General features: G+C 46.9%; 1 protein-coding gene across 1 annotated transcript in view; it reads left to right on the forward strand.

Annotated features, from left to right (window-relative positions):
• Nucleotides 1-1968: 1968 nt before the first annotated feature.
• The window catches only part of LOC104508868 (ephrin type-A receptor 5-like), a gene marked incomplete at both ends in the record, with an annotated part of 74952 nt that continues 51245 nt past the window's right edge, over nucleotides 1969-25675 (forward strand). Inside the window, one exon of the mRNA XM_010150624.1 lies at nucleotides 1969-2632. Within this exon, the coding sequence (XP_010148926.1) occupies nucleotides 1969-2632 (664 nt within the window). The remainder of the gene's footprint in view (nucleotides 2633-25675) is intronic.

The raw sequence follows: 25675 nt of genomic DNA on the forward strand, positions 1-25675 counted from the left end.
CTACCAGGAGGGACGAAGTGACAAGTACATGTTAATCACAGTAGGGTCATGGCCTGTTTAAGCCTAGGGATATAAAAAGGGTTTAGAAATTAAAATACTGTTTAGCAGGACATAAACGACCTTAGGTTCCTCACTGGGACGGCTGGTGGTACGTGTGAACTGTGCACATCATGGCAGCCATGTCTTGCTGTAATTGCCGGGTCCCCACTTTCTCATCCCAGGTGAGGGAGGAGAAGAAATGCTTTTCTGCTGGTGGTATTTATATCTCATGTTGGACTGTAGCGTCAGGTTATGTTTTCATGCCATTTACTGCTGCCATTTTAATTTGTAATTTAAGAACAGCGTTTCCCTTAGAAAAAGACTTTGCTGTATTGGCTCTGAGGGGGTCTGAGTGCCACAAAGATGTTCAGAGGCCTGGAGCATCTCTCCTATGAAAGGCTGAGAGAATCGGGCTTGTTCAGCCTGGAGAAGAGAAGGCTCTGGGGAGACCTTATTGCAGCCTTCCAGTACCTGAAGGGGGCTGCAACCTGGTCTAGTGGAAGGTGTCCCTGCCCATGGCAGGGGGGTTGGAACTGGATGATCTTTATGGTCCCTTCCAACCCAAACCATTCTGTGAGTTCCCTGTCAGCTCTGGGATAATGGCATCTGGGTTGAGAAGGCTCTTAGCTTCATCTCAGGCTGTATTTCCAGTGGTGGGGGGGAAAGGCCTTTGCCTTAGAAGATATGCAGCTTGGAATACAGTTCTTAACCTTGCACCAGAGCACCTCTAAATGACGCTCTGTGCTGCGTCCACAACTGCGGGCAGCAATGCTGAGCAGAGGATGGAAGAGGCTTTGGGTATTAAGCCCTTGCAGATGAGCAGGTCCAAAGTAGAAGGGAACACAACCTGGAACAGGTTGCCCAGAGAAGCTGTGGATGCCCCATCCCTGGATGTCTTCAAGGCCAGGCTGGACGAGGCTTGGAGCAACCTGGTCTAGGGCAAGGTGTCCCTGCCCATGGCAGGGGGGTTGGAACTGGATCTTTAAGGTCCCTTCCAACCCAAACCATTCTGTGATTCTACAAGGGAAACCACCGCTGGTTCTACTGAGTGTTTCCCTGTGCTTAGGTGGGTTAGTCCCGTCTCTTAATGTGACACTACAGCTGTCAAAAGCGGAGAGGAAACATTGTTGTGTCTCTGTTGCAGGCACAATTGTGGAGCTACTGACTGTGGTGTGCTGGGTCAGGAAAAAGCATTCTTCAAAGTGATGCACTTCAGAGCGTAGCCAAAATAAAATGAAAATAAGAAAACAGACCAGTTGCTACAGTTCCCACAAACGGCTGCAAGAAGTTATCTGGAGCTCAGCTTAAAAACATGGATAGCACACAAAATGGCTAGAGATTTGCAAATATCTGTAACTTTTATTGGAAGTAATCTCTCTGCATAAGCAGGAATTCCTGACTGGCACACTTGGGGAGAGGGAAGGCCCATTTATTTATTGTATCACCCTGCTGATTTTCTGTCAGACTGTTTGGTGGGGGAGGATAGCTTGGAGAAATGTGGTCATCTTGGTTGTGCTGGGCAGTGATTTGAGGATGTGGTAGAAAGGAGCCTGGAGGAGCGGGGACAGACGGACTGTAAATGACTTTTTTCTCCTATAGGGATGTGTTGGAAAAAGCCAACTCATGGCCCCATCTGCTTTTGTTTTGTTGCCTAACAAAGTACTATTGGACAAACCCACCAGTATGTTTTCCCACTTCTGAAATCTCTGAAACAATAGGTTTTTACTACCTTACTTTTATATTTCTAAAGGGTCTTTTACTGACTTTATCAGGAATGTGTCAAGCCTCCAGTATGAAAAACACTGCCATTGAAAACACTTCTCCTGCCTAAAAGACCTCCTGAACATCAAGGTGCTCTTAGATGGGAAAGCTGAGATTTTGCAGGAACTTTAACTTTTTAAAAAAGTAATGCTTTTCTTTTCTATACAGTGGGAAGAAATTGGTGAGGTGGATGAAAACTACGCTCCGATACACACATACCAAGTATGCAAGGTAATGGAACAGAACCAGAACAACTGGCTATTGACCAGCTGGATCTCTAATGAAGGGGCATCCCGCATCTTCATTGAGCTCAAATTCACCCTGAGGGACTGTAATAGCCTTCCAGGAGGACTTGGGACATGCAAAGAGACTTTTAACATGTATTACTTTGAATCAGATGATGAAGACGGGAGGAACATCAAAGAAAACCAGTACATAAAGATCGATACCATCGCTGCCGATGAGAGCTTCACGGAGTTAGACCTTGGCGACAGAGTTATGAAGCTAAACACAGAGGTGAGAGATGTTGGGCCGCTAACGAAAAAGGGATTTTACCTCGCTTTCCAGGACGTGGGTGCTTGCATCGCCCTGGTCTCTGTGCGGGTGTACTACAAGAAATGCCCATCGGTGATCCGCAACCTGGCCCGCTTTCCTGACACCATCACGGGAGCGGATTCCTCGCAGCTGCTAGAGGTGTCGGGCGTCTGCGTCAACCACTCGGTGACCGACGAGTCACCGAAGATGCACTGCAGTGCTGAGGGGGAATGGCTGGTGCCCATCGGGAAGTGCTTGTGCAAGGCAGGGTATGAGGAGAAGAACAACACCTGCCAAGGTAAGGGTCTGCAGGGAGGGGGCTGTGCTGCAGCGGCCGAGGTGATGGTCTTGGCTTTTCTCTCTTCCGTGTCTTTCACGCCTGGCTGAGTTGGCAGTGGTGGGTCAGGTTCTCACCACCGCTGAGGTCCTTTGGATGACGGTGGCAGCATCGAGAGAGAGGCCTTGGCTGGTTGTAATGGGTCTTGACATCTATGTACGGGTCCTTCTGGTGCTTACAGGACTGTGGACAAGGAGAATCTGGCACGTCACTTACCTTTGGAGCACTGTACTGTTGGGTCCGTGAGACGATTGCAGTCTTGCCTGTTGTTTAAAGCGTTACGTTATTTTATCTCAATATTGGGATTTTCTTATGAATTTTAGAAGTTTGGTTTCATTTTCTGGACTGTACAAGGGAGTGTTTGAAGGTGATCTCCCTATGCAAGATGCCTTTTGTTTTTGTATGTCAGGGAGTATGTGTTTCTTTTTTTATCGCTCTGATGGGGGTGGGAATTTGATGTGGTGCGAGTTGATTGATTTTTACTCTCTGGTAAATGGTTTAATACGAAGCTGCTCAGAGTTAAACCTAAAGCCCCACTGATAGAAATGCTTCCATATGTGCTGAAGTTTTCAGACAGGTAGCTGGCTGAGGTTTCCGAGTTGCTGGTCAGCCTAAGTATCCTGATTTGTCAGCAGCCTTGTGTAGGACCTCTAGGGTATCTGAAGCTCAAGACCTAAAAAAGTATACTTTAAGGAAGTGCAATACACTCTGAGTGTATAATCTCATTTTATGGCTTGCTGTATTACATGCTGGTTTATAAAATTGCCCTTCTGATGTAAATATGTAACAGGTAACTTAAAACCTATTTGAATGTAGAAGGGGAAAGAAAAAAAGATTTCTGTGTGGTTTGGTTTTTGCAAAATTATTGTGTATTGGTCATCAGGCCCATCTCAATTGCCTCCTGCATGCAGCCACTTGGCAATAGATAACGCATGGAGAAGGCAGAGGGATTCTGCTCCAGCCAAAGTCAGTGTTTCATTTTCTCTTCACCTCACTCCCTACAGTCATTACTGGTGTTTGTAGTGTTGGTGCAAAGGCTAGATCAGTGCGTACCCAAAGCAAACTGTGACCGTGACCCTTTAGTCCGTGGTCACACGCTGTGCCCCTGAAGATTGCATAGTTCAGTCTCTTCAAGGGACAACTTGGGGAGAAAATGTAGGTGTGTTTGTCTTTGGAGAAACTAGTAATCAGCTTGTAGAATGTGCTTTCTGACCAGGATAGGGTTCTCTTTCTCCAGATGCAGTCAATACAGCAAAATCTGACTTGGTTTTGCCTTTCCTGTGCCAGTAAAGGCACTTCTATTTAGCAGAGAAGAGTCAAACTTGATGTTTGGTGCTGCACAAGGGGAGTTAAGATCAGTATCCTGTGCCAATAAAGGCACTTCTCCTATTTAGCAGAGAAGAGTCAAACTTGATGTTTGGTGCTGCACAAGGGGAGTTAAGATCAGTATTAGTCCAAGCTGAGGACATGTAGGCTGTCATGGATGAGGGATGTGGGTCAGATAGATCAGCAAGCATCTGCTTCATTATGGCTAAAAATACTGTGTCCCAAAATAAGAAGCACAGGTTGAGTGCTCTGTCTAGACACTACCTTCAGTCACCTGTAAGAGTTTTTGGAGGAACGAGGTACATCCATTAGTCATCTTTCAAATCCTGCCCTCCCATGAGCAGATGGGATATCTTAAAGCACTCTTAAAGATCTCAAAATGTAACAAAACCCAAGACCCAAAAAACCCCACCCAAAACAAAAAACTGGACTAGTTTAAACTGGAAACCTGAGACTATCTTTGACCCTGCTGTGCCTGCAGAGCGGCAGATCTCCGGTGGCACTGAGAGCGCAGTCCAGGGTGTGCTTATGGAAGATCTTAGTGATTGGAGGTTCTGCTTTCCATTCTGGGGTGTGGGTTGTTTTTTTAAATTCATTTTTCTTAGTCAGGTGAGAGGACAGCATCTGGCCCTGCAATTTGTGACTCTGTTGGGGTAGGACTGTGACCATAATTTGGAAGTGTAAAGATGCTTTGGGGTGATGTCCCCTTGCCCTTCTGTCAGAAGGCAGAAACTACTCTTAGACTTCACCTACAGCCTGCAGGCTGGGCAGGAGTTTATTGCTCTAGAGCTGTTAAAGCCTATCGTTCTGGTTTGTAGGAAAGCCCTAAATTCCATCAGCAAATCAATGGGATCCGAGTGCCTACAGCAAAGTCTGTTTGAGGGCCCCAGTTGGATGCCCTGTGTTTAACCCGGGTCATCTGCCAAGTGTTCCTGCTGGTTGGCTCAGAGATGCTCAGTCGATAGGAGACGTTCAGCCTTAGGCCGTTCGGGAGGGCTGCATGTGTGTATGGTGTGAGTAGAATGCTTTCGGTGTGGGTATTATATTCACAAGGATGAGATTTCTTTTTTCTAGGACAGTAAAGTTTGCATCCCATAGGCAGATAGGTAACACCAAGAAAAGTCCTATGTGCTTGTAGACGCTTGCTTTTCCCCCCCTCCCACAGCCCGGTGTCTAGGAACCGCGCTCCTGGCTGACGTAATGATGGTCCTGGCACTCTGTGGTTAGCTTTGACGAACACCTAAATAACTTCTGACCTCTGGTTTGTAAATCACTTGGCCGCCTCTTGCAAGTGGTCTCCCTGCTCGCTTTCACTCAGGCGTAAGCAGGTTATTGGTGACCCCGTGTTGGGAAACATTTTCAACCCAGAAGAGCTTGGCTTTGTTTATTAAAATTTCTTCTGCAAAGATGACATTTTCCAAGCTCCAGTGTCACGTCTGGACAGAGCAGACTACTCTCTCTTATTAGAGTTGATGTAAATCCCAGTCACCCTCACAAACATATGGGAACTATTGAAATCCCTTCTGCCTACAAATCATTAATTGGCAACGATATTCTGAATTCATCATCTTGTCAGCGGGGTTCCTGTTTGAAGAAGGCACTGACAGTAACAGCTGAGCAATTTCTCTTGCTGGGGACACCGAGGTTGTAAATATGACATGGCCTTAATCTCCTTATATAATGTGCTTGCTCTCTCAATTAATATAGGCAGCTAGGTAGGAGTTACTGTAAGGAACCCAAACTACTGGGATTTTTACAACTTCTTTGGCAACACTTATCAGCACCTGCTGTGGGACAGCTAGAGGTAAAGTGTGACTGCTTTGGGATGTGTTTATAAGGGACTGGTGTTAAGGTTTGTTATTCAGGAGAAGAAATTGCTGTGCTAGTTAAGAGGAGAAATGAAAGCAGTTGCTCTATGAATTTCCATGCTGGTTTTCAGAGCAGGGCTTTGGTGCCACAGAAGGGACCGATGGTTGTGGGCTTTGCCTCTGTGTGGCTGGTGCTGTCTGAACAGGTCCAGGAGAGAAACGTTCATGAGGATTTTCACTAGCTGGACAATGCCGAGTTTCAAGCATGGCTATTTTCAAGTCTCCTAATGGTGGGCTGTCCTCCTTAACAGGCAGTACTCAACCGAAGTTGAGGGCAGATCCTAAAATGCTGTAGAACTGGCCAAATCCCTAAATAGGTAAAGAGAGAGACTTCAGTGATGCTACATCCAAACAATTTCTTAGCTGCCTTGATCGATGCTTTCCTTCTTCCTGCACTGCCATAGGTGAGTTTTATTGTAACTTCAATTTTAGCTGCTTACTCTGTACAATAGGGCTCACCGTTGGGGTTTGCGTGGGAAACAAGTAAGTCACTGTGAAAAGGGCACCTTCTGGCACTTCTCTTTGTATTCTTCCTCACCTTCAGCCCAATATGTTCTCAGGTTGAAGCAAGAAGTGCTTATTTTCATGCCTTTAAAGGCTCTGGAGCCTGTGCTGCTGGAAGGGAGGGGATGTTGACACGTTAAGCTAATGAGACCCAAAACACGTGCAGTGGTGAGGACCTTAGTGACTGGGGAGGCTGTAGATGTAACTGGTTTGCAGAGCCTGATATTTTTAAGCTGCTTGTAGAGCTGAATCACAAATTAATTAAATATTTGAGTTTAAAAAAAAAGGGGAAAAGAAAACTTAACTGAATGAGAACCAAGCTGAGAGGCGAGTAATGAGTTTGGGAGGTCAAGGCTCTCCTTACCAAGAATTGGTGCATGCTGCTCCTGGAAGAGGCATCAGAAGGAGTATGTCTGGTTTTAGCCAGCCACAAGGTATGGGCAAGATTTCAAATGTTTGAAAGGGACAGAATAATGGAGGAAAACTCAGTGAAATCTTTCTTCACCCATACCTCCTCCTGAGGGAGGGCTGGAGGGTTGATTTTTCTGGTTTTAGGAAGAAATTGCTGCCAGAGGAAATACTTGGACTTCTTTTTTGTGAAACAACTCTGGGGTGTTCAAGCCCTTTTGCTGTCTTAAATATTGATGTTTGTTTGATTATTCTTCCCTTCATCAACTTTGCTGAGCACACCTCAGTGCTATTTACAGAACAATATTTATTTTTGCTGATTGTTTGTTGCTCGTGTTGCGATTCAGCCGAGCTGTTGCCAAGAGAAATGAGAATTTCTTAGAGAAAACAAAGCCTAGAGAAAAACCTCACGTTCACAGGTCCTTTATTCTGGATATAATTAAAACTAACTGACATAGCTAGCTAGCTTATGTAGATCAGAAGTTTACCTGCCGAATCGGTTCTTGGGTGATTTCGTTGCTGGCTGACTTGGGGGCAAAGCAGGGTTACTCATCTTCCTGGGAGAGCGGTGCAATCGGTGGGAAGGCACTTTCCCAGAGCAGCGGTTGCCCCCTCGTTGATCAGCCCTTGGGAGGACGTTTGGAGGCAGTTGGTTTTTTGGGGCTGTGTGGGAGGAGGCAGGCAGAGGTGGGCTGCAGGAGGGTTGGAGGCAACCGAGGCCTTGCCAAGGGGGCGATGGCAGAGCCACGCTTGATGACGACTGCGTGTGTCTTCACGGCAGCCATCCCAGAGGCCTGACTTGTGAATGAAACACAGAGCTGATACCACAGGAAAAAAATACAACCTGTATTTTCACCAGATTCCCTGTGTGCGGTTTCCTCAGGTGACAGGGTTGTACAGCCCATCCCCATGTTTCTGGGGAATGGAAGCGTGCTGCTGCGCAGGTAACCTCAGTCTGGAGTTTGGGCTTTTGCCCGGAAGCAGTCAGCGTTTCTGTTCTTGCGTCTGATGTAGGCATGGGAAGGGGGGCAACTTTTCTTCAGCCCCCTCCACAACTTGCTTGCGTGCCTCTCTGCCTCAGGCCGGCTGAATTCTCAATCCAAACTTCTTGTTACAGATGCAGGAAAGACGGTGTACTGCTAAATCCTGCCTGTCTTGGGGGACACTCCCCATCTGGGACTCAGGTGAATGAGGCAAGCGTGCTTTTACCATTGCGGTAGAGTGGAGAGCAAACAAAAATCCAGGGATAAAAAAAAAATCTCCTCTTAGTTGTTCTACTGGGAGGTGATTACATGGCAAGGAAAACATTGATGGAAATATTCAGTATTTGGAGAATACTGAATTTGGAAATACAGTCGTTCCTCCAGGGATTTCTTTGCCCATCATTCACACTTCTCATGCGTTTTTCTGATTAAAACCAAATTGGCTGGGAGTAGAGCATAGTAGGTGTTTATATAATTATGAGCTGAAGTGCCTAGTTAATTTTAATTAGGCACAAAACCAACCGGTGTCAGAACTGCTGAATTTTTGGCCACACAGCGTGTATTATCTTTTCAAATGTAAAGAAAATCACTTGACTGCTACATTTCAGCAAAAGGCAGTTGTCACTGTAGGGGGAATGGGTTTTATTCTGTAGAGAGGTGTGTGCATGTATATATTTAGGGGTTTTGTTCTGCAGCTGAAATAATTAACAAGAGCAGGGAAATGTTTGCCGCAAATCAAAACTGTGTTGCAACAGGATTGATTAAATATGACTCTCTGCGTTGTTTTATTTTGCGTGTGTATTTGCCTTCATTACAGGAGGCCCCGTACCTGTGTGTGCGCACTGTAACGTGCTTTGCTAATGAGTTGTGACCTTCTGCACTACCTTGGATGCTCATAACCCCTGTGACTCTGAAGGTCTTTCCTCACTCTGCAGCGATGCTTTTAGGCCATTGCTTTGACCAACTTCACCTCGCTGTTCTTTGCAGTGTGGCTGCTGTGCTGTCACCTTCCAGAAGGACAGTTGAGCAGTACTTTATTCCCCCCACAAAGCAGAGATTGAGCAGTGCAAATAAACTAAGGTTTGGGAATGGCTCTGAAAGTGTAAACTGTGAAGGTCATGTTTGCTTCTTAGCCATAAGAGATTTTGGGGAGATCTTGGGGTATGCTTTTTAGGCTGATCCTAGATAACTGACTGGTCTTGAATACTGACTTTGGTTTTAGCAGTCTTGAATATAGGGTACCCACTGGTAGCTTATGGAATTTCTTAAATTATGGGAATGGAGAAGTGTAGCAGGAGAAAAGGAGTGTTAGCTATGGTGCCGTTAGGTTCTTTAGATGGCCACCTTTTGACTCTGAATTGCTTGGAAGCACCTTGTTTATTAATTGTGGGGTTTAGAAACAATTAGGGGCTCTGTGGAGCAGTACTAAGGGTGAAGTACATGAATTCTGGTTGGCAACACGATTAATTTAATTGCCTTGATTTAAGATATGAGCGTCCCCTGCTGCCCCCTCTGTCCCATTGCTGGAAGCTGCTGCAGAGCTGGATAGTCTGCCCATGAGCTGATGTGACCAGGGCAGGGCTTGTCTTTTTGCCCCAGCCTGGGGGCAGATAAGATGTGAGCACTAACCCTGGGTGGTGATCTTTAATAGAAGGATGGCTGCAGCCTCTTGAACTGCCAAGGGTCTGCAGAGCTCGTTTGTCAGAACCCTCACTCCACCTAATTTATATGTGGTATTAAAATGAAGATGTACTGTTGTGTTTTGTTCATAATTTGGGTTTTCAGTTTCATGTTTCTCATTTAGAAACACTTAGCAGTAGTTAATGATGTGTTGACATTTCAATAATAAGCTTTTCTCTCTGCATGCTTTACATCTTGACCATTTTAACTTGCTTTGGGTTGAAATCCAGGCTCCACAGAAGGAGGCTACAACTGTGCTTTGTATGAACAGATTCACAGCTTTTAATTTCATTTCTTTAGCTGGATGAACATGTATTCCCGTATAAGGTAAGTGTTCAGTAGACTGCAATAAGAGCAAAGAGACTGCAAAACAGATGTCTGTGGAAAGGAGTGAATCTGCTCTTCATGTAAACAGAGATGTCCATTTATTTTGCTGGAAGTTTGCTCATTTTCTATCACTGAAGAAGTTAATGTAGTATAGGCACGATGGTATCCACGAGCATCACGTGGTTAAAGTTGTGCTGAGCATGGTACTGATGCGCTTCCATTATTTTGTTTCCCTCAGGGTGACTCTGAGGTTGTTAATAGTGGAATGAACTTGAAGAGTGAGGCCAGATGTTATATAAACCCCAAACCGTATACCCAGAACAGATAAAAGAAAACAAAATAAGACAAAAGAGACATTGCCAGGCTTGTGGATGTCCCTTAACTTTCATATACCTGTCCTATCTTTATAAATGTACGTTCTTTGGGGGGGGAAAAAAATATATATGAAATTTGAAGAATTGGGATTTAAGATGACAACTTTCTTCTCAGTGCTCAGTGGCGTTATAAGAACAAATCCACTGGCTGGGGGAGGGGGGGTGGTGAAGCAAGGCTGTCTCTGCCTGTGTGCCTCCCTGTGCCACCCCAGGTTACGTTCCTGGAAGCGGGGTGGGTGGGAGAGGACACGTGTCAGCTGGACATCTTCATCTGCATCTTCAGCCTGGCATCCTTGCGCAGCCCACCGTGCTGGTGAGGGTGGGGGGGTTCAGCTCCCATGTCAGCTCTGCCTGTCCAGGATGGCACAGGAAGCAGCGCTGGTCTGGGACGCGTGACCCATGTTTGCGATGAGGCTTGGGGGTTGTATCCTGAGTCAAGCCCTCATGGTGGGTTTTTAGACTGGTTTTGCCGGCACTTGAGACACGACTGTTTCACTGTGAGGAAAGAAATAGTAAATCAGAGTATTTAAAAAAAAAACAACATTCCCAGGTCATACAAAGGGCTTTTCTCTGTTTGGATGTTGAAGGATCTACTTTATGAAGGAGGTCAGAGTCACCGTTCCCCACTTAATAAATGACAGCCTTGGGCCAGAGGGTGAGTTGTTCAGTTCCAGCCAAAGCCTGAACCAGGGCTCTGGGTGTCAGTGCTCCGCTTGATCCCCTGTGCTCTTTTTATGGTCTTAGACTAACCTAAAACCCTTGTAAGATCACTCATCTCCAGGTGGATTCATTGGGAAGTAATAACAAATCTAGCATTCCTCTAGAGCTGGACTTTGAACAGAAGCTGTGTTTTGCAAAAAGCTTGCTTCTATACTTCAGTTAGATGCTTTCCTTCAAGAAAAAAAAAACACATTTTGCATGGAGATACATTTTTTTTCTGAGCAGGACTCACATCAGCTGGAGACTCTGCCTAGTGTGGATGCTGTCCCGAGGAGTCCATCTCTGCCCTAAGGTCCCTTTCACTGCCAAAGCGTCAGCGTCACTGAGTACCAGAACCTGCGCGTGTAGCTAAAACAGCATCCCCTGCCCCAGCAGACTCTGCACGTGTGCGACTGGTTTGAATAAAACGAGCCTGCCTGGGGACCCACCGTGATCTCCGTTGAACTAAGGGTTCCTATCCCCTGAGTGGAACGGCAGCCTCCTGCGTGGTCACAAGGGTCGCATCCCCAAATTAGATGTCTTACACGGGGTCGGACGGTCTGTCATCCCATTGCAGCGGTGACAGAGGTCACAGCGTTGCCTTCGACAGCAGCCTGGAAAGGAAGCGTTTTAATTACTGCAGAACCAAAGGAAAAGCTGCTCCCTGCGAGCGTGGGCAACGTGCTAATTTGGTATTCGGCGGAAGCAGCCGGTGGGTTGCAGCTTCCCAGCTCCAAGCTGCTTTGCAACCCAGGCAGTGACCGTGGATTTCATTACTGCCGGGGCTCTGCGTTGGTTCAAAAAGCACCAGTGACGATGGGATCTTGGGACAGGAGCTGGCGTCCTGTTAGTATAAATCCAAGGCAATTGGGCATGGTAATTACTGGAAGAAATCCAGAGCAGGGAGGAAAGAGTTCAGGATTACTAGGAGGTGCCGTGGCTAATTGCTGAGGTCCATGGATTCCCTGTGACCCTGTGCTGGGGGGATTTCCTCCATTGTAATGCTTGACTTGCAGCAGATTAAGCATTACCTCTCCAGGAAAAAAGCTCTAGAGCCAAGTGTCTGCAGAGGGAAGTTGATGTAAAAATGGGGGTGCTGGTGAGGGGTAAGAATGCAGATGTTGGGATTTCAGTCTTCCTGTCCTACCTGGTTTTGGGGCTGCTTTTCACCTGAGCAATTGATGCTCTTTTGGTGCCAGAGTAGGTGATTGGCAAGCAACTCATCCTAGAAGTGAAACGCATGGAAATGGCTACAAACCTCTGCAGAAAAAGGCAGGTGTCTCTTGCAAAATAATCTTTTCCTCTGCCTACCCAAAGTCCTCCTTCAGGCTCAGATGAAAGCTTTTCTCTCCTTCTCATGCACAAGGCTGGCCCGTATTATTTATTTATTTGTAGTACCTTTTTTTTTTTTGAGAGAGAGCTTTTACATTATTTTTCTTTGCTCTCACAGTTCAAGCATGATTTAATATGTCAAAACTAGTTTGCTTAGCTGGCCTTGATTGTCTTGCATACTTCCACTAAAACAGGGCAGTCATCCTTCCAGGCATGCTGCTGCCCAGACAAATGAAGTGTCACGGCGGCTAGGACCTGCTCTTGTGTTGTGACAGCAGTAGCATCCTCTGACAAAGCCTGCAGCGGGGAATTTAGACGGGGTAATGCCTGCAGACACAGCTTGGGTCAGAGCAGTGCGGGCCCACACAGGCAGATGCACAGATGAGCTTATGCTCGAGAGACTTAATCTGTCATTCATGTGCAAAGGCATTTTGGTCCAGATTGAGAGTCTAGCCTAGTACCAGAGAGAGAAACTGTCCTGTTGGTGCCTGCGCTGGTGAGCCTGGCAGAACTAGCACTCGGAACCCTTTCTGCAGGGTAGTACTGCCACACTAATACATCTGGAAGCAGGTTTCCTGGCACAAGGGAGTTGCAGTGTGATCTTGTGCTTTTCGTAGTCAGTGGGGATTTTATCATTGATTTTGGTGGAGGAGGATTATAATCCTTGATAATATATTCTTAACAATTAAATTATTTCCTGGCCTGGATCTTTATGAAGTGTTGCACTGACTGCCAGCAGAGCACAGCCTGTGGGATAGAAATTTAGTTTATAATAATTGATTTAATTCGGATCAGACCTATTTCTCAGCAGACTGTCTGATCCTGATCTCTTCCAAATCTCAGAGATTGTGTGGCTCTGTGGTTGTCTTTTTCTCATCTCGTGAAGGGGGACCCAGGCTGAAGTTCCATCCTCGTGTTTCTGCACTGTGCTCCATTGAAAAGAATAAGGAAGAAGTTTTGAGTCACTACTCAATCTTACTATGGTTTAAAATGGCATGTCAGCCCTACGAGCTTGCTTGCAGGACTTGGTGCGTCACAGGAAGCCTTCTCTAGGCTGCTGCTCGGTGCTGTGTGCTCCACTGACTCTTGCTCTGCACTTGGCATCCCCACAGTTGATGTGCTTGGGCTCTCACCTCCTGGATGTGTCAGTAACGCAACACTCGGCAATCGGGTCAGGCATCTTCTGGTGCTTTGGGTGGTGTGTGCTGCATGGGGTTTTCGCTCTCTGGTGTGTGGGATGGCTGCCAGCTGGAACTCTGGTGCTCGGGGACACATGAAATGATTGTGTGAGTCTCTTATTGACTGAGGTCTGAGCGTGACTAATGGCATTGACAGGAGCTGTGTCATCCTGATGGTGAAGGCAGAGAGTCACACGCTTGCTCTGAAATGCCGTGTGTTAAGTGCATGGGTAGATGGGGGGCAGTGCTCCCTGCCAGACCTTGCCCTTCCAAGATAGTGTAGGGTACTCTTTGGTGTCCTCTCAGCAATTCCCAGGCCAGAAGGCTGCTTGGAGAGAGCCAAAACTCTGCTTTTTTTTCCTGGTGGGTGGGGTTTTTTGTGTTTAAGATAAGACTGTGCTACGTCAGCCTTTGGTGTGTAAAGTTATCTGAAAACTTGATCCTATGACTGCATAAACTTAGGGTTGAATGTATGCTCTGATGAAAGGTGTTCATCAAGATGCCTGTGCGTGATGCCTTCTGTGTTTTTGGTCATGCCTGTACATGCAAGTAGATTGCCATGTGTTGCATGCACTGTGCATGCAGCTGAGAACACAGCGCTTCTCTTGTGGCAAGTGTTGACTGCCATGTGTAGCTTTGGGCTAACAGAAAAATGAGTATTTTACAAGAAAAGCAAGACCAGCCCAAACTAGAGTCAGTGTTTTCAGGTGGAGGCATTTGCTTTTAGGTTGAAGATATAAAAGCATTAGCTTAAAGTTCCAGTGTTCTTTTTCAGTGAGCTTGTTTGAGGTGTTTTCCTGCTCTGATCTGAGAGAAACTGAAGCTGTGCAAGAGTCGTGCTGCAGTTACATCCGTAGGACGTCTGAGTCTGCAGAGGCGTTGCGGGATGCAGTCGGAAGCACGTTGTTGCTGCGGGATGCAGTCGGAGGCATGCTGTCGCTGCCTGTGTGCTATTGGCAGATGAGTGAGGGCGCGTGGAAAACCAAGCTGGACCATTTCTGGAGTCCCTTTCTGTGTTCTTCATTGTGTACATGCATGCAGACATCGTGGGCTGTGAGTATAGAGAAACAGAAATACTCTTTCTGAAAGTTTATTGAGGAAATGCTTCTAGTTTAACAAATTCAAATTTTACATGTTCCAAAGACTGATTTCCAGATGCCATTGGGAAAAGTGTCGGGCCACATTCAAATTAGCCTTATTGTTTCATAATATCTTACTGGAGTACAAGGTTAATTAGTACTATAGGCAATATGCATTATTCATCACAGCAATCAGGCTTTTCTGTTGGGCTGTTGTAAGCTGCAAATGGTTCCCCTTCCAATAACCAATCCTTGATATATTATTTTCATATTTAATCCTGCCAAATCATATTTGTGATATATAAATTATGTGGGCACTCTGATACTGATGAAAAACATTTCAGGTGTCAAAAGGACCATAACTCTAATGTTTAACTCCTGGCTTGCTTGGGCAGGGACCTCTAGGACTGTGGAGAATACAGGATTATTTTATTAATGTCCATCTTCAATCTGACTCAAACAGGGATAGCACTAGTGCAGTCCGTAGTGCTGTGTTTTGCATCAGTGGTGTTTTCAGTGCTAGTTACCAGCAGGATCTCATCACACATTTGAAGCGCTGAAGTTGTCCGGCAGCAGCGGTGTGGCTGGTTGCACTATCCCAGCACAGGTCTCCAACATCTCTTCCCACCCTGCGGGATGCAACTGGGAAAGGCTCTTTCTAGCAGGGCTCCTTCAAGCACAAGGGCTAGATATGAGGTGCCATTGGCTACTTCCCAGTGCTGGGGTCCCTGCCGTGCTCCAGGATCCATGTGGGAAATGCTGGCTGATGGGTTTGCACAAGGTCTACCGAGCGGTGGCTTTCCCTTGCACAGCCTGTTTGCAGTTCAGAGGGTTTGGCTTTTCTTCCTCAGTTCAAGAAACCAGCACTGCCTTGGCCTCAGCCTGTAATGAGTCCACTAGAAAAGAGTCATATCGGAGGAATTACCCAGTGCTGTGATTCATCTGATCCTTCCTTTCCCTGCAGGCAAGGCACTTTCACCCCTGGGGTCCTGCTGCCTTCCTTGTCCAGTGTTCAGGAGGCTGAGTCACTCCCATATCCTGGTGTCAGTGCTGCAGGTGCCTACAGATTCCGGAGCAGCCCTTAACTGCAGCGATCCCCCTCTGCCACAGTCACTGCTTCAAGCATAATATTAGTCTGAAAGACTTTGGGAGGTCTTTCACTGCTGCTTTCTAGCTCTGACATTTCACCCTGGCTTGCTGCCATCTGGAGGTTCCCAGCCCTCTGTCAGCTGTACACACATTTATTAAAAGCAGAGATAGGTGTTCCTGTCTCCTGTGAAGACAGACTGGGAGATTTGGGCTTGTTCAGCCTGGAGAAGAGAAGGCTCCGGGGAAAGCTTATTGCAGACTTCCAGTACCTGAAGGGGCTACAAGGAAGCTGGGGGGGACTTTTTACAAGGGGCTGTAGTGACAGGACAAGGGGTAACGGGTTTAAACTGAAAGTGGGGAGGGTTAGATTGGGTATCAGGAAGAAATTCTTCCTGGAGAGGGTGGGGAGGCACTGGGACAGGTTGCCCAGAGAAGCTGTGGATGCCCCATCCCTGGAAGTGTCCAAGGCCAGGCTGGATGAGGCTTGGAGCAACCTGGTCTAGTGCAAGGTGTCCCTGCCCGTGGCAGGGGAGTTGGAACTAGATGGGCTTTAAGGTCCCTTCCCACCCAAACCACTCTGTGATTCTGTGATTAGAAGGGAAAGCTGAGACACAAAAGCTAGGTGACTTGCTGAAGGTCCCCTGAACCAATTTTGATGGAGTCAGGAGGCTCAGGCTTCTTGCTTCTGCCATCCTTGCTTCAAGAGCATTACCAATTCCTGTGATCTCTTGCTCTCCTGGAAAGGGTTTAGGCAAACCCTTGCTTCCTAGCAGAAGACTGCATAGCCTCCTTGCACAGCTGCACACGCAAAGTGATGCTGCGCTGTCGGGGCCCGGAAGGATAAATGTCATGGCTGGAGGATAAATATGGCAGAGTTTTACCTATTTAGGCAAGTCCTTGTTTCCTAGTAGAAGACCGCGTAGCCTCCTTGCACAGCTGCACACACAAATTGATGCTGAGCTTTTGGGGCCTGGAAGAGTCACTTGCGCTGTCATGGCTGGAGGATAAATATGGCGTTTAGGCAAACCCTTGCTTCCTAGCAGAAGACTGCATAGCCTCCTTGCACAGCTGCACACGCAAAGTGATGCTGCGCTGTCGGGGCCCGGAAGGATAAATGTCATGGCTGGAGGATAAATATGGCAGAGTTTTACCTTAAGTAGCCTGCAGCAACAGATCCACCGTCCCACGCCAGCATCGCTGAAGCAATGGCAGGGAATGCTTGAGATTCCTTTGTGTTCAAATCGGCAAGTAAATATTTTCCGACAGCCCTGACTCACTTCCCTCCTGCCCCTCTGGTTTTGTAGGAGCATTGTTTTCCCCTCCTGAGTTTCCCTTTAGAAAGAACACAGCACTTGGGTGGCTGCTATGCCGCTTGCCTCCTCCCAGCTGGGATAGATCGGAATTTCAAGGGCACGATTTTTGCGGTCTGATGCTGAACACAGCGTTGGGTTTGTGTCGGCTCATAGAAAAAAAGCACATGCTGTAAAAGTGAGTGCTGTGGTGTGTCGGGGCCTTTCTGGGGCAGTTTGGAAACTGCTTTGCAGCAGTAACGGGTGGGTGAATAAATGCCCAAATTACACTTGTTTATCAAGCAACTGGCAAATGCCTCTGGCCATTGATTTAGGTGCCATTGCAATATAAACAAACAAGCAGCTGCAGGAATGTGAAGAGTCAATGATAAGTATTATTCTTTTCCCCTGATTATTGCCTGCTGCTGTAAAACAAGTAGCTGAGATGCCTTTCAGGAACCCTCTGCTCTTGCATGGAACTGCATTTATACTGTAATTTGAATTGCTTTGGGTTAAAACAGAAGGGTATATACATGATGTTTGCTTAAAAGTTGATTATACGCAGCCGAACAAAAGGTAAATCGTATCTAAGATATAATTATGTAAATCTCCAAAAGTGGAATGGCTTTGTCAGCTTAGTCTTCAAGAGTCTCATCAATAACTTATGAGCTTCAGTAAATGCTCGGTGCTCGTACGCTACTTTGTTGCACACTGTTACGACAAGAAGGCAAAGGAATTTAATTTTTTTTTTTAAGCATTCCTGGGGATCAAAAAAAACCACAGCAATCATCAGTGTGTAAATTTAGTGTTGTAGATGCGCGTGGCTGAAAGTATTAATGAGAGAAAATCTGTGGATGCTGCGACCACAGATCTCTGAAATAGCTCGTGGGGGCAAAGACTAGGCTGTGTGGCTGCTAAATAATAGAAAAGCTCGGCTCCCTCTCTTCCCCTCCCTTTCCTTAGGTTTACATATGGCATGAAGCACTACTTGGGAAAAGCAGTGTGGTGTAAAGTGTGCACCCGTATATGACGAAAGCCATCATTGTTCAGAGAAAACTTAGATTTGTGTTATGTTTTGATTTTTGGAGTAGGTGGTCTATAGGTCTGTTGAGTCTGAAGGGGGGAAAAAACTCCTAATCGCCACGACTGGCTGATATCGTGAGAGGAGAAAGAGCTATGAAATCGGAGGGTAGGCATAGGGGGGAAGAAATCCCATCAGTTTTGCTTTGGCCACATAGATATAACCAGGAACTTGGGGATTTGTTTCTGTTTCAGATGTGCTTAAAGCTACAAACACCACAGACACCTGATGGCACTGCCCGAGGGAGGGGAGGTGTGTCCCACGGAGCAGCTGCTGGGAAGAGAGCATGCCAGGCCGCTGATGGGATGTTAGGCAGGCATCGTGGGGACTCGAGTATCTTTTCCTGGTGCTTTTATCCCATGAATGTTTTACGTCTAGTTATTAAAGAACAATGTGGTGCTGGTGCTAGGTGAGACTGACCGGTGATTTCCTGAAAATGACCCCATAAACTCTGGTTTATCCTCTTTTTTTTTTTTTTTAATTTTTTCAGTGCTAGATTTTGGACTCTGCTTTAAATAGCTTGTTTATGTTTTGCAAAAGGCAATGAAGGAAACATGATTTCCTGGGCTTTAAAACAAACCACAACGTAAAGTTGTTAGCACTAACACGTAGGCAGAGTGGCCTGTCCAAAGCCAAGGGAGTCTTGCAACTGATGATGAAGAAGAATGAATGATGAGGCCGTGTGTGCTGGCAGCCCAGAAAGCCAACCGTATCCTGGGCTGGATCAGGAGAAGTGTGGCCAGCAGGTCGAGGGAGGTGATTCTGCCCCTGTACTCTGCTCTGGTGAGACCCCACCTGGAGTGCTGCGTCCAGCTGTGGAGCCCTCAACATCAGAAGGATACAGACCAGTTGGAGCGAGTCCCGAGGAGGCCACGAAGATGCTCAGAGGGCTGGAGCCCCTCTGCTATGGGGACAGGCTGGGAGAGTTGGGCTTGTTCAGCCTGGAGAAGAGAAGGCTCTGGGGAGACCTTATTGCAGCCTTCCAGTACCTGAAGGGGCTACAAGGAAGCTGGGGGGGACTTTTTACAAGGGCCTGTAGTGACAGGATTTGTAGTTTACAGCTGACAGTTTGGGGTTTTTTCTCATATACCTAGGTCAGGATTTCAACTGTAGCTCAGCCAAATGCTGTGTGTTCTGTACTGCATGTTCTCACAGTCTGTAGGATACTCTCAACTAGGTTAGGAAAGCTGGAGACAGGACAGCATCATCAATGTATGAGTATTTAATTTTTAATGTCTTAAGCTATTGGGGAAATAGGAGATATTTAGCATGTTACAGATACTGCAGTGCAAAGTACATGGTATTGCTAAGTTGTCTGTATCTTCCCATCTAGAAAAGGCTAGATTAAATATTTTGCTTTTTGCTGACTTACTAAAAAGGATGATTTGCAGCCTTTCCTCTTTTGCTGAAGCACCAGATTCTAAACACGTGTTTCAACGTTTGAGTTAAAATAGTGTGCCACCATGGCTGGTGTTTCTATAGATTTAACTATGTCTGGAAAAGAGTGAAAGTGGATCAGTGCCTTACAAAGCAATATGCCTGTGTTTCGCATCCTGTGGCGGCAGGACTGGGTCTCTTCCTCTCAAGCAAAAATGAAAACAGAATTTCTGTCTTCATGCTGAACTGGCAAGCTACTGTTTAGACAAAACCCCTCAGATTTTCAACTTCTGCAGTCAAAAGATTAGCAAGCCAAAACATACAAGTACAAAGTTTCCAATAAACGATGATGAACTAGTGTGTGGAAGTGGAGCCTGCTGTGAGCTTTCAGTCCCTTCGGTTGAACTGCTTTATAACGTAATGCTATCGGGGTATTTCATTGTACACAGAAAGGCAAGGGAATAATAAAATATATGTGCTACAATTCCCATGGGCGGGTGAATTCCTTGAATTTATCAAGCTTGCTGGTGTGCCTCCAGAAATTTTCCCCCAAATGATGACTAGTTCTTTAATTACACTTAGATAGAGCTGTGTTGTTGGTGGTGTTTGAAACTACAGATTGAATTTAGTAACGTAAGTGTCATTAATCTGGTGAAATAAAAATGCCGAGTTTTTTAATAAGGTCTCAATTTAATGTTTTTAAATGCTCGGGAGAGATTTAATGCTAAACCAGCTGATATAAATCTGCTTGGCTCCTCTGTAATTGTCTCTCTCAAGCATGTACCTCTCTTGAAGGGAACTTGGCTCACACTAATTTCCAAGCTGTTTACTGCCTGCATGAATTTGATGGACTCTCACTTTTAACAATAAAAGTTGTTAACATCAGAGGTGATCAGGAAACTGAAGTGGCAGGGCCTGTATATAGTATTAATTATCCTATATTTTTTGTAGAGTACCACAGAGAAGCTCTGGTCTTTCTGTTACGCTCTAGATGACTAGAGTCTGTCCGAAAGTGTTTGCAGGTTGGAGTCTTGCTGGTGGTGTGTGTGTTGGTTTTTTGTTTGGTTGGTTTGGTTTTTTAGCCTTACAGGTGAGGTTTTCATGGAATGGTTTGGTTTGGGTTGGCAGGGACCTTAAAGATCATCTAATTCCAATCCCCTGCCATGGGCAGGGACACCTTCCACTAGACCAGGTTGCTCCAAGCCTCATCCAGCCTGGCCTTGGACACTCCCAGGGATGGGGCATCCACAGCTTCTCTGGGCAACCTGTCCCAGTGCCTCCCCACCCTCTCCAGGAAGAACTTCTTCCTGATATCTAATCTAACCCTCCCCACTTTCAATTTAAACCCATTACCCCTTGTCCTGTCACTACAGGCCCTTGTAAAAAGTCCCCCCCAGCTTCCTTGTAGCCCCTTCAGGCACTGGAAGGTGCAATAAGGTCTCCCCGGAGCCTTCTCTTCTCCAGGCTGAACAAGCCCAACTCTCCCAACCTGTCCCCATAGCAGAGGGGCTCCAGCCCTCTGAGCATCTTCGTGGCCTCCTCAGGACTCGCTCTCACCAGTCAATATCCTTCTGATGATCAGGGCTCCAGAGTTGGATGCAGAACTCCAGGTGGGGGGACGTGTCTGTGTAACAGGCTATGCTTTGCTGTTTGATCTTGTGAACAGGGGTGTATCAGTACCACTGCTTGATCTTGCTGGTTTCAAGGCAATGGGAGATGAAGCTTTGTAGCTGCATCACCCTGGTGCATTGAGTTTTCACACAGGGCTAAGTGGAGTAGAAACATGCTATTGTGTTAATTGTTATATCTGTTTATTCCTAAATAAGCTCTGGTCTTCTTTCCTGTAGCATTTTGTCTTCATCCTTTTTTTAACTTTTCTTAGCCAAACACACTTTTCATAACAAATCATCCAAATGGTATGTTTCAGATGAGGAAGGAAGAGCATTACTTGAGTTGTGTTCTAATTTTGATGTATGAGATATGCTGGACTGGCATTCCTTTTTACAGAAATCTTGGTGGCTTCTTCATTAAGCTTATGTTCATTCAACTTCTGTGGGCCTGTCATCATTGGTACCAGTGCAAAGGGAGTCCAGATGAACTCCCTTCAAAATTTAATTTCCGAGAGCTGAGAAGATCTTGCCCTGGGGGTCAGGATGGAGTTTGCCTGCATGTCAGTGAGTGTATTTAGCCATTCTAATAGTAAATCTTGTGGTTGAGAGGCAGTGGTATTCACAGGGGAGCTGAATCACTGCAGTTGCTTCAGAGCAACAAAGAGCGGAAACTGTACCAGCCTTGAAGATGAATCGGTGCTGCGGTGATTAAAAAGATATACATTTCCCTTGTTCCACATAGGACTCGGCATTGTTTTCCCTAGGGATTTTTGGTAGTCTGTAAATAAAAAATGCTGATGGTTTTCTTGGGGAGCAGCTAAAGGTCTGAGAATGTTGTTTGCCATCGGGTGGGGGCTGCCAGAGGGAAAGGACAGGTAGGGTGCTGAGCGTTGCCATGTTTCATCCCCCTGGCTGAGTCACATCTTCCCTTTTTCGGGGTTTGAGGTCCTACTGTCTAGCTGGGATGAGGGAATGCCTGTGGATCAGCTTCCCAAGGCATTTGGGATGTGGATGGGAGGTTTTTTGAGGGCTTGATGCTGTGTCAAGTTAGAGAAGTCAAAATAAATGCTGGGTCTCTTGGCATGGGGCAGGGAGCCTGTGCATTTGTAAGCATGGGGCTGGTGGGGAATGGATGCTCCTGGATGCAGTGGTTTGAGCCCAGCGGGAAACTCGGCACCATGCAGCTGCTTGCTCATTCCTCTCCCACTGGGATGGGGAGGAGAAATATCAGGAAAGGCTTGTGGCCTGAGGCAAGGACAGAGAGGGATCACTCATCCCTTTTGGTTATGGGGAAAACAGACTGGACTTAGGGGGTGGGGAGGGAAATCAATTTAATTAGTTGCCAATGAAATCAGAGCAAGATAATCAGAGATAAAACCAGATCTTAAAATCCCTTCCCCCTGCCTCTCCCTTCTTCCCAGACTCAGCTTTGCTCCCCATTTCTCTCCCTCTTCCCTGCCAGTGGCAGAGGGGGGTGGAGAATGGGGTTTGGGGTCAGTCCATCACACACTGTCTGCCGCTCCTTCCTCCTCAGAGGATCCGTGCACTCTGCGGCCCCTCCTCCAGCGTAGGGTCCCTCCCATGGGAGACAGTCCTCCACCAACTTCTCCTGCGTGATTCTTTTCCACAGGCTGCATTTTTTCCCCAAAGTGCTCCAGTGAGTCACTCCCGTGGGGTGCCAGCCTTCGGGAGTGGAATGTTCTGACATGGGCTTCCCACGGGGTCACAGGCTCTTCAGGTGCAGCCGTCTGCTCCAGCGTGGGGTCCTCCCTGGGCTGCAGTGGGTCTGTGCCCCCTGTGACCCTCCATGGCTGCAGGGCCCAGCCTGCCCTCTCACCACGGGCTGTGGGGAACCTCTGCTCCGGGCACCTCATCCCCTCCTTCTGCACTGACCTGGGCGTCTGCCTTGTTGTCTCTCTCCCATCCCACTCATTTCTCTGTCCCCAGATTCCATAGCAGGATTTTCCCTTTCTGAAACCTGTTAATTGCAGAGGCGCTGACTGGCTCACCCTTTGGCAGAGGCTCCAATTTGGAGCCAGGGAAGCTTCTAGCAGCTTCTCACAGGGGCTACACCTGTAGCCCCTCCCCTGCTACCAACCTCCCCTGCCCAACCCCCCAGCACTGGGTACCACGCTGCAGCTAATGAGCACTGATGCTTTTCTTCCCTGATATGTGAGCAGCTCAGTAAACAGGCCAGGGAAGATGAGGGGCAGCTTGTCAACCCAGTTGCTGTCCTGCTCTTTAATTATTACTGTTTTCAAATCCCTTTCAGTATTCACAGCTCAATTTATGTGCTAATTGGCCCTTTTAATAATCAAAAGATAGAGACTACAAAAGTCGGGGTGTGCGTTCTCCCGGCACTGCTGCTGCGTCGCTGTGATAAATTATCTGTGGCCAATGTTCTGTTGCCTTGTGGCGCTTGGCCTCTGTCAACTGGCACGTTTTCTGCTGGGTCTGGTGGCTTCCAGTGTGAAAGCTGGTCCGGGAAGGTAAAAAAGCTGAGGAGAGCGTGGCTGCTGAGCGCTGTGGTGCTGCTGGAGTGAGGGGATGCTGCAGTAGGGAGGTGGATGCTGCTGCCAGGAGGGTTTCTGCTGCTGGGGATGCTGATAGAGGAGTGGAGACCATGCAGCTCCTTCCCCAGACGGTGGGTGAGGAGCTCAGCACCAAAGTGCTTGTTGAAATGAATTATCCACAGCTCCTCCTAATGTACAAAAATAGGATTCCTCGTTTTCACCACCTCCCTTGGCTTCCTGTGTCCGCCTCCTGCTGCTGTCCCCCATGAGATGCGAGGTGCAGCGAAACCCAGCTTCCTCGGCGTGTCTGGCTCTTCTCCCTGCCGTCACATACGCCGCAGCGTTTCGCTGGAGGTGCTCGGAATGTAGCTATAATTATCGAGTACATATCTGCTGTCATTCCCTCCCACTCACCCTCTGGTACCTTGTGCCAGGCCCTGCTTTTCCCTGCAAACCCCCTCGCTTGCTTCCAGCGCTTCCACCTTCCCTCTCCCTCCTCCCTGCTGCTCCCTGGTGCATGATAAGCCCCCTCCTGCACCACAGCCTTTCCCATGCTCCTCCAAGCCCACGGGTGGGGAGCTTTTCTGTGGTATCCATGTTGGGAAGGGGTGATGTACTTGGATGTATGTTGCCCTCTGCCATGGGATCCAAGTTTGCAGTGACCCCAGGCTCCCTTGCAACTGGAATCGTTTTTTGGGGAGGGAGGCAGGCAGTTTTTCCCTGATGTAGAATCACAGAATGGTTACGGTTGGAAGGGACCTTAAAGATCATCCAGTTCCAACCCCCCTGCCATGGGCAGGGACACCTTCCACTAGACCAGGTTGCTCCAAGCCTCATCCAGCCTGGCCTTGGACACTTCCAGGGATGGGGCATCCACAGCTTCTCTGGGCAACCTGTTCCAGTGCCTCCCCACCCTCTCCATGAAGAATTTCTTCCTGATATCTAACCTAAACCTCCCTGATTTCAATTTGTACCCATTACCCCTTGTCCTGTCACTACAGGCTCTTGTAAAAAGTCCTCTCCCAGTACCCTTGTAGGCCCCCTTCAGATACTGGGAAGCTGAAATGTAGCAGTGTGTGCAGGAAGAAAGGTGTAACACCCTTCCTGCTACCCTGGGGTATGGTTGGGCCTCTGGGGATGCCATGTCCTCTGCTTCTTACAAAAAGGTGGCACTTGCAAGTTTTCCTGGTTGGTAGTTTGCTTCTAAACGGTTTATTTTTTTGGACCATCACAGAGTTGGTAGGCTGTTTTCCATGGAGTCTGTCCTGCTTATTTGGAGTTGAGAAGTGCCTGTTTGTACCTTTGGAAAAATCAGTGTAATTTTGGAGGAAGCTATTTTTGCCTTAGCTTCAGGAAATATTACTATGTTGCTTGTGAGATGCTAAGAAACTTTTTCCCTCCTGGGTGTTTTCCTTCCACTGATAACTGGTCAGTCTCTTAGGCCAGCCCTTTTGGAGATAAATCAGACGTGCTGTGCATTAATTTCTTTCTTTGACATCATCAGCAAGAGATGTTCACCGTGGACGAAACACACAAACCTTCTTTTGGCTCTTTACAGTAATAAAATCAGTAAGAGAGCCTTGAAGTAGAAACTGTTTTCTTAATTTTGTGGTAAATTTGTGGAAAGTGAAGGGGAGGTTATGAGATTTGTTAACGGGGCGTGGAAGAGTCCCTTGGGAGATGATGCTATCCGTTATGGCTGCGTGTCTGCGCAGAAATAAGAGTCTGCAAAAATAACCAGATGCGCCTGGTACATTGAAAACGAGTCATGATACTGCTCTGAATAATACACTACCGATTGCTGGAGGTGAAATAAGATATAACATGGGAGAATCAAGAGTGATGTATGAGTGCTGAAAACCGGGAGGGAGCTAGGTGTAATGTGTAATTACTTAAAAATATCTTTTAGTTTATCTTCTCCGCAGGCCTTGATGGATCAGAATTTTCTGGCCTTTTTCTAAAAGCAGTAATTTTCTTTTTTCTTTGTTTTCATGGGAAGTAATGAACCGAACACAAGCTGATTTGTTTCAAGAAAGCTTCTACCCTGTTAACTAGGGACATAAAGAATTCATGCTGAAAGTGTTGTGAGCCCAAGATGCGTATAGCTCACGGTTTTCATGTTAACCCGTCCTTTGGCTTTATCTTTTTTTCCTTCTGGAAGGGACGTTTGTGGGAGGGAAAGGTGTTTGCATCCCTAAAAATACGTGAGGTGCTTAGTTGAACAAACTCAATAAATTATTAGGAAAGCAGTAGTTGGCAAAAGGGCTCAGTAAACACGGAGTTCAGC

This window comes from Eurypyga helias, unplaced genomic scaffold, assembly GCF_000690775.1.
Source record: "Eurypyga helias isolate BGI_N326 unplaced genomic scaffold, ASM69077v1 scaffold9234, whole genome shotgun sequence".
NCBI lineage: Eukaryota > Metazoa > Chordata > Aves > Eurypygiformes > Eurypygidae > Eurypyga > Eurypyga helias.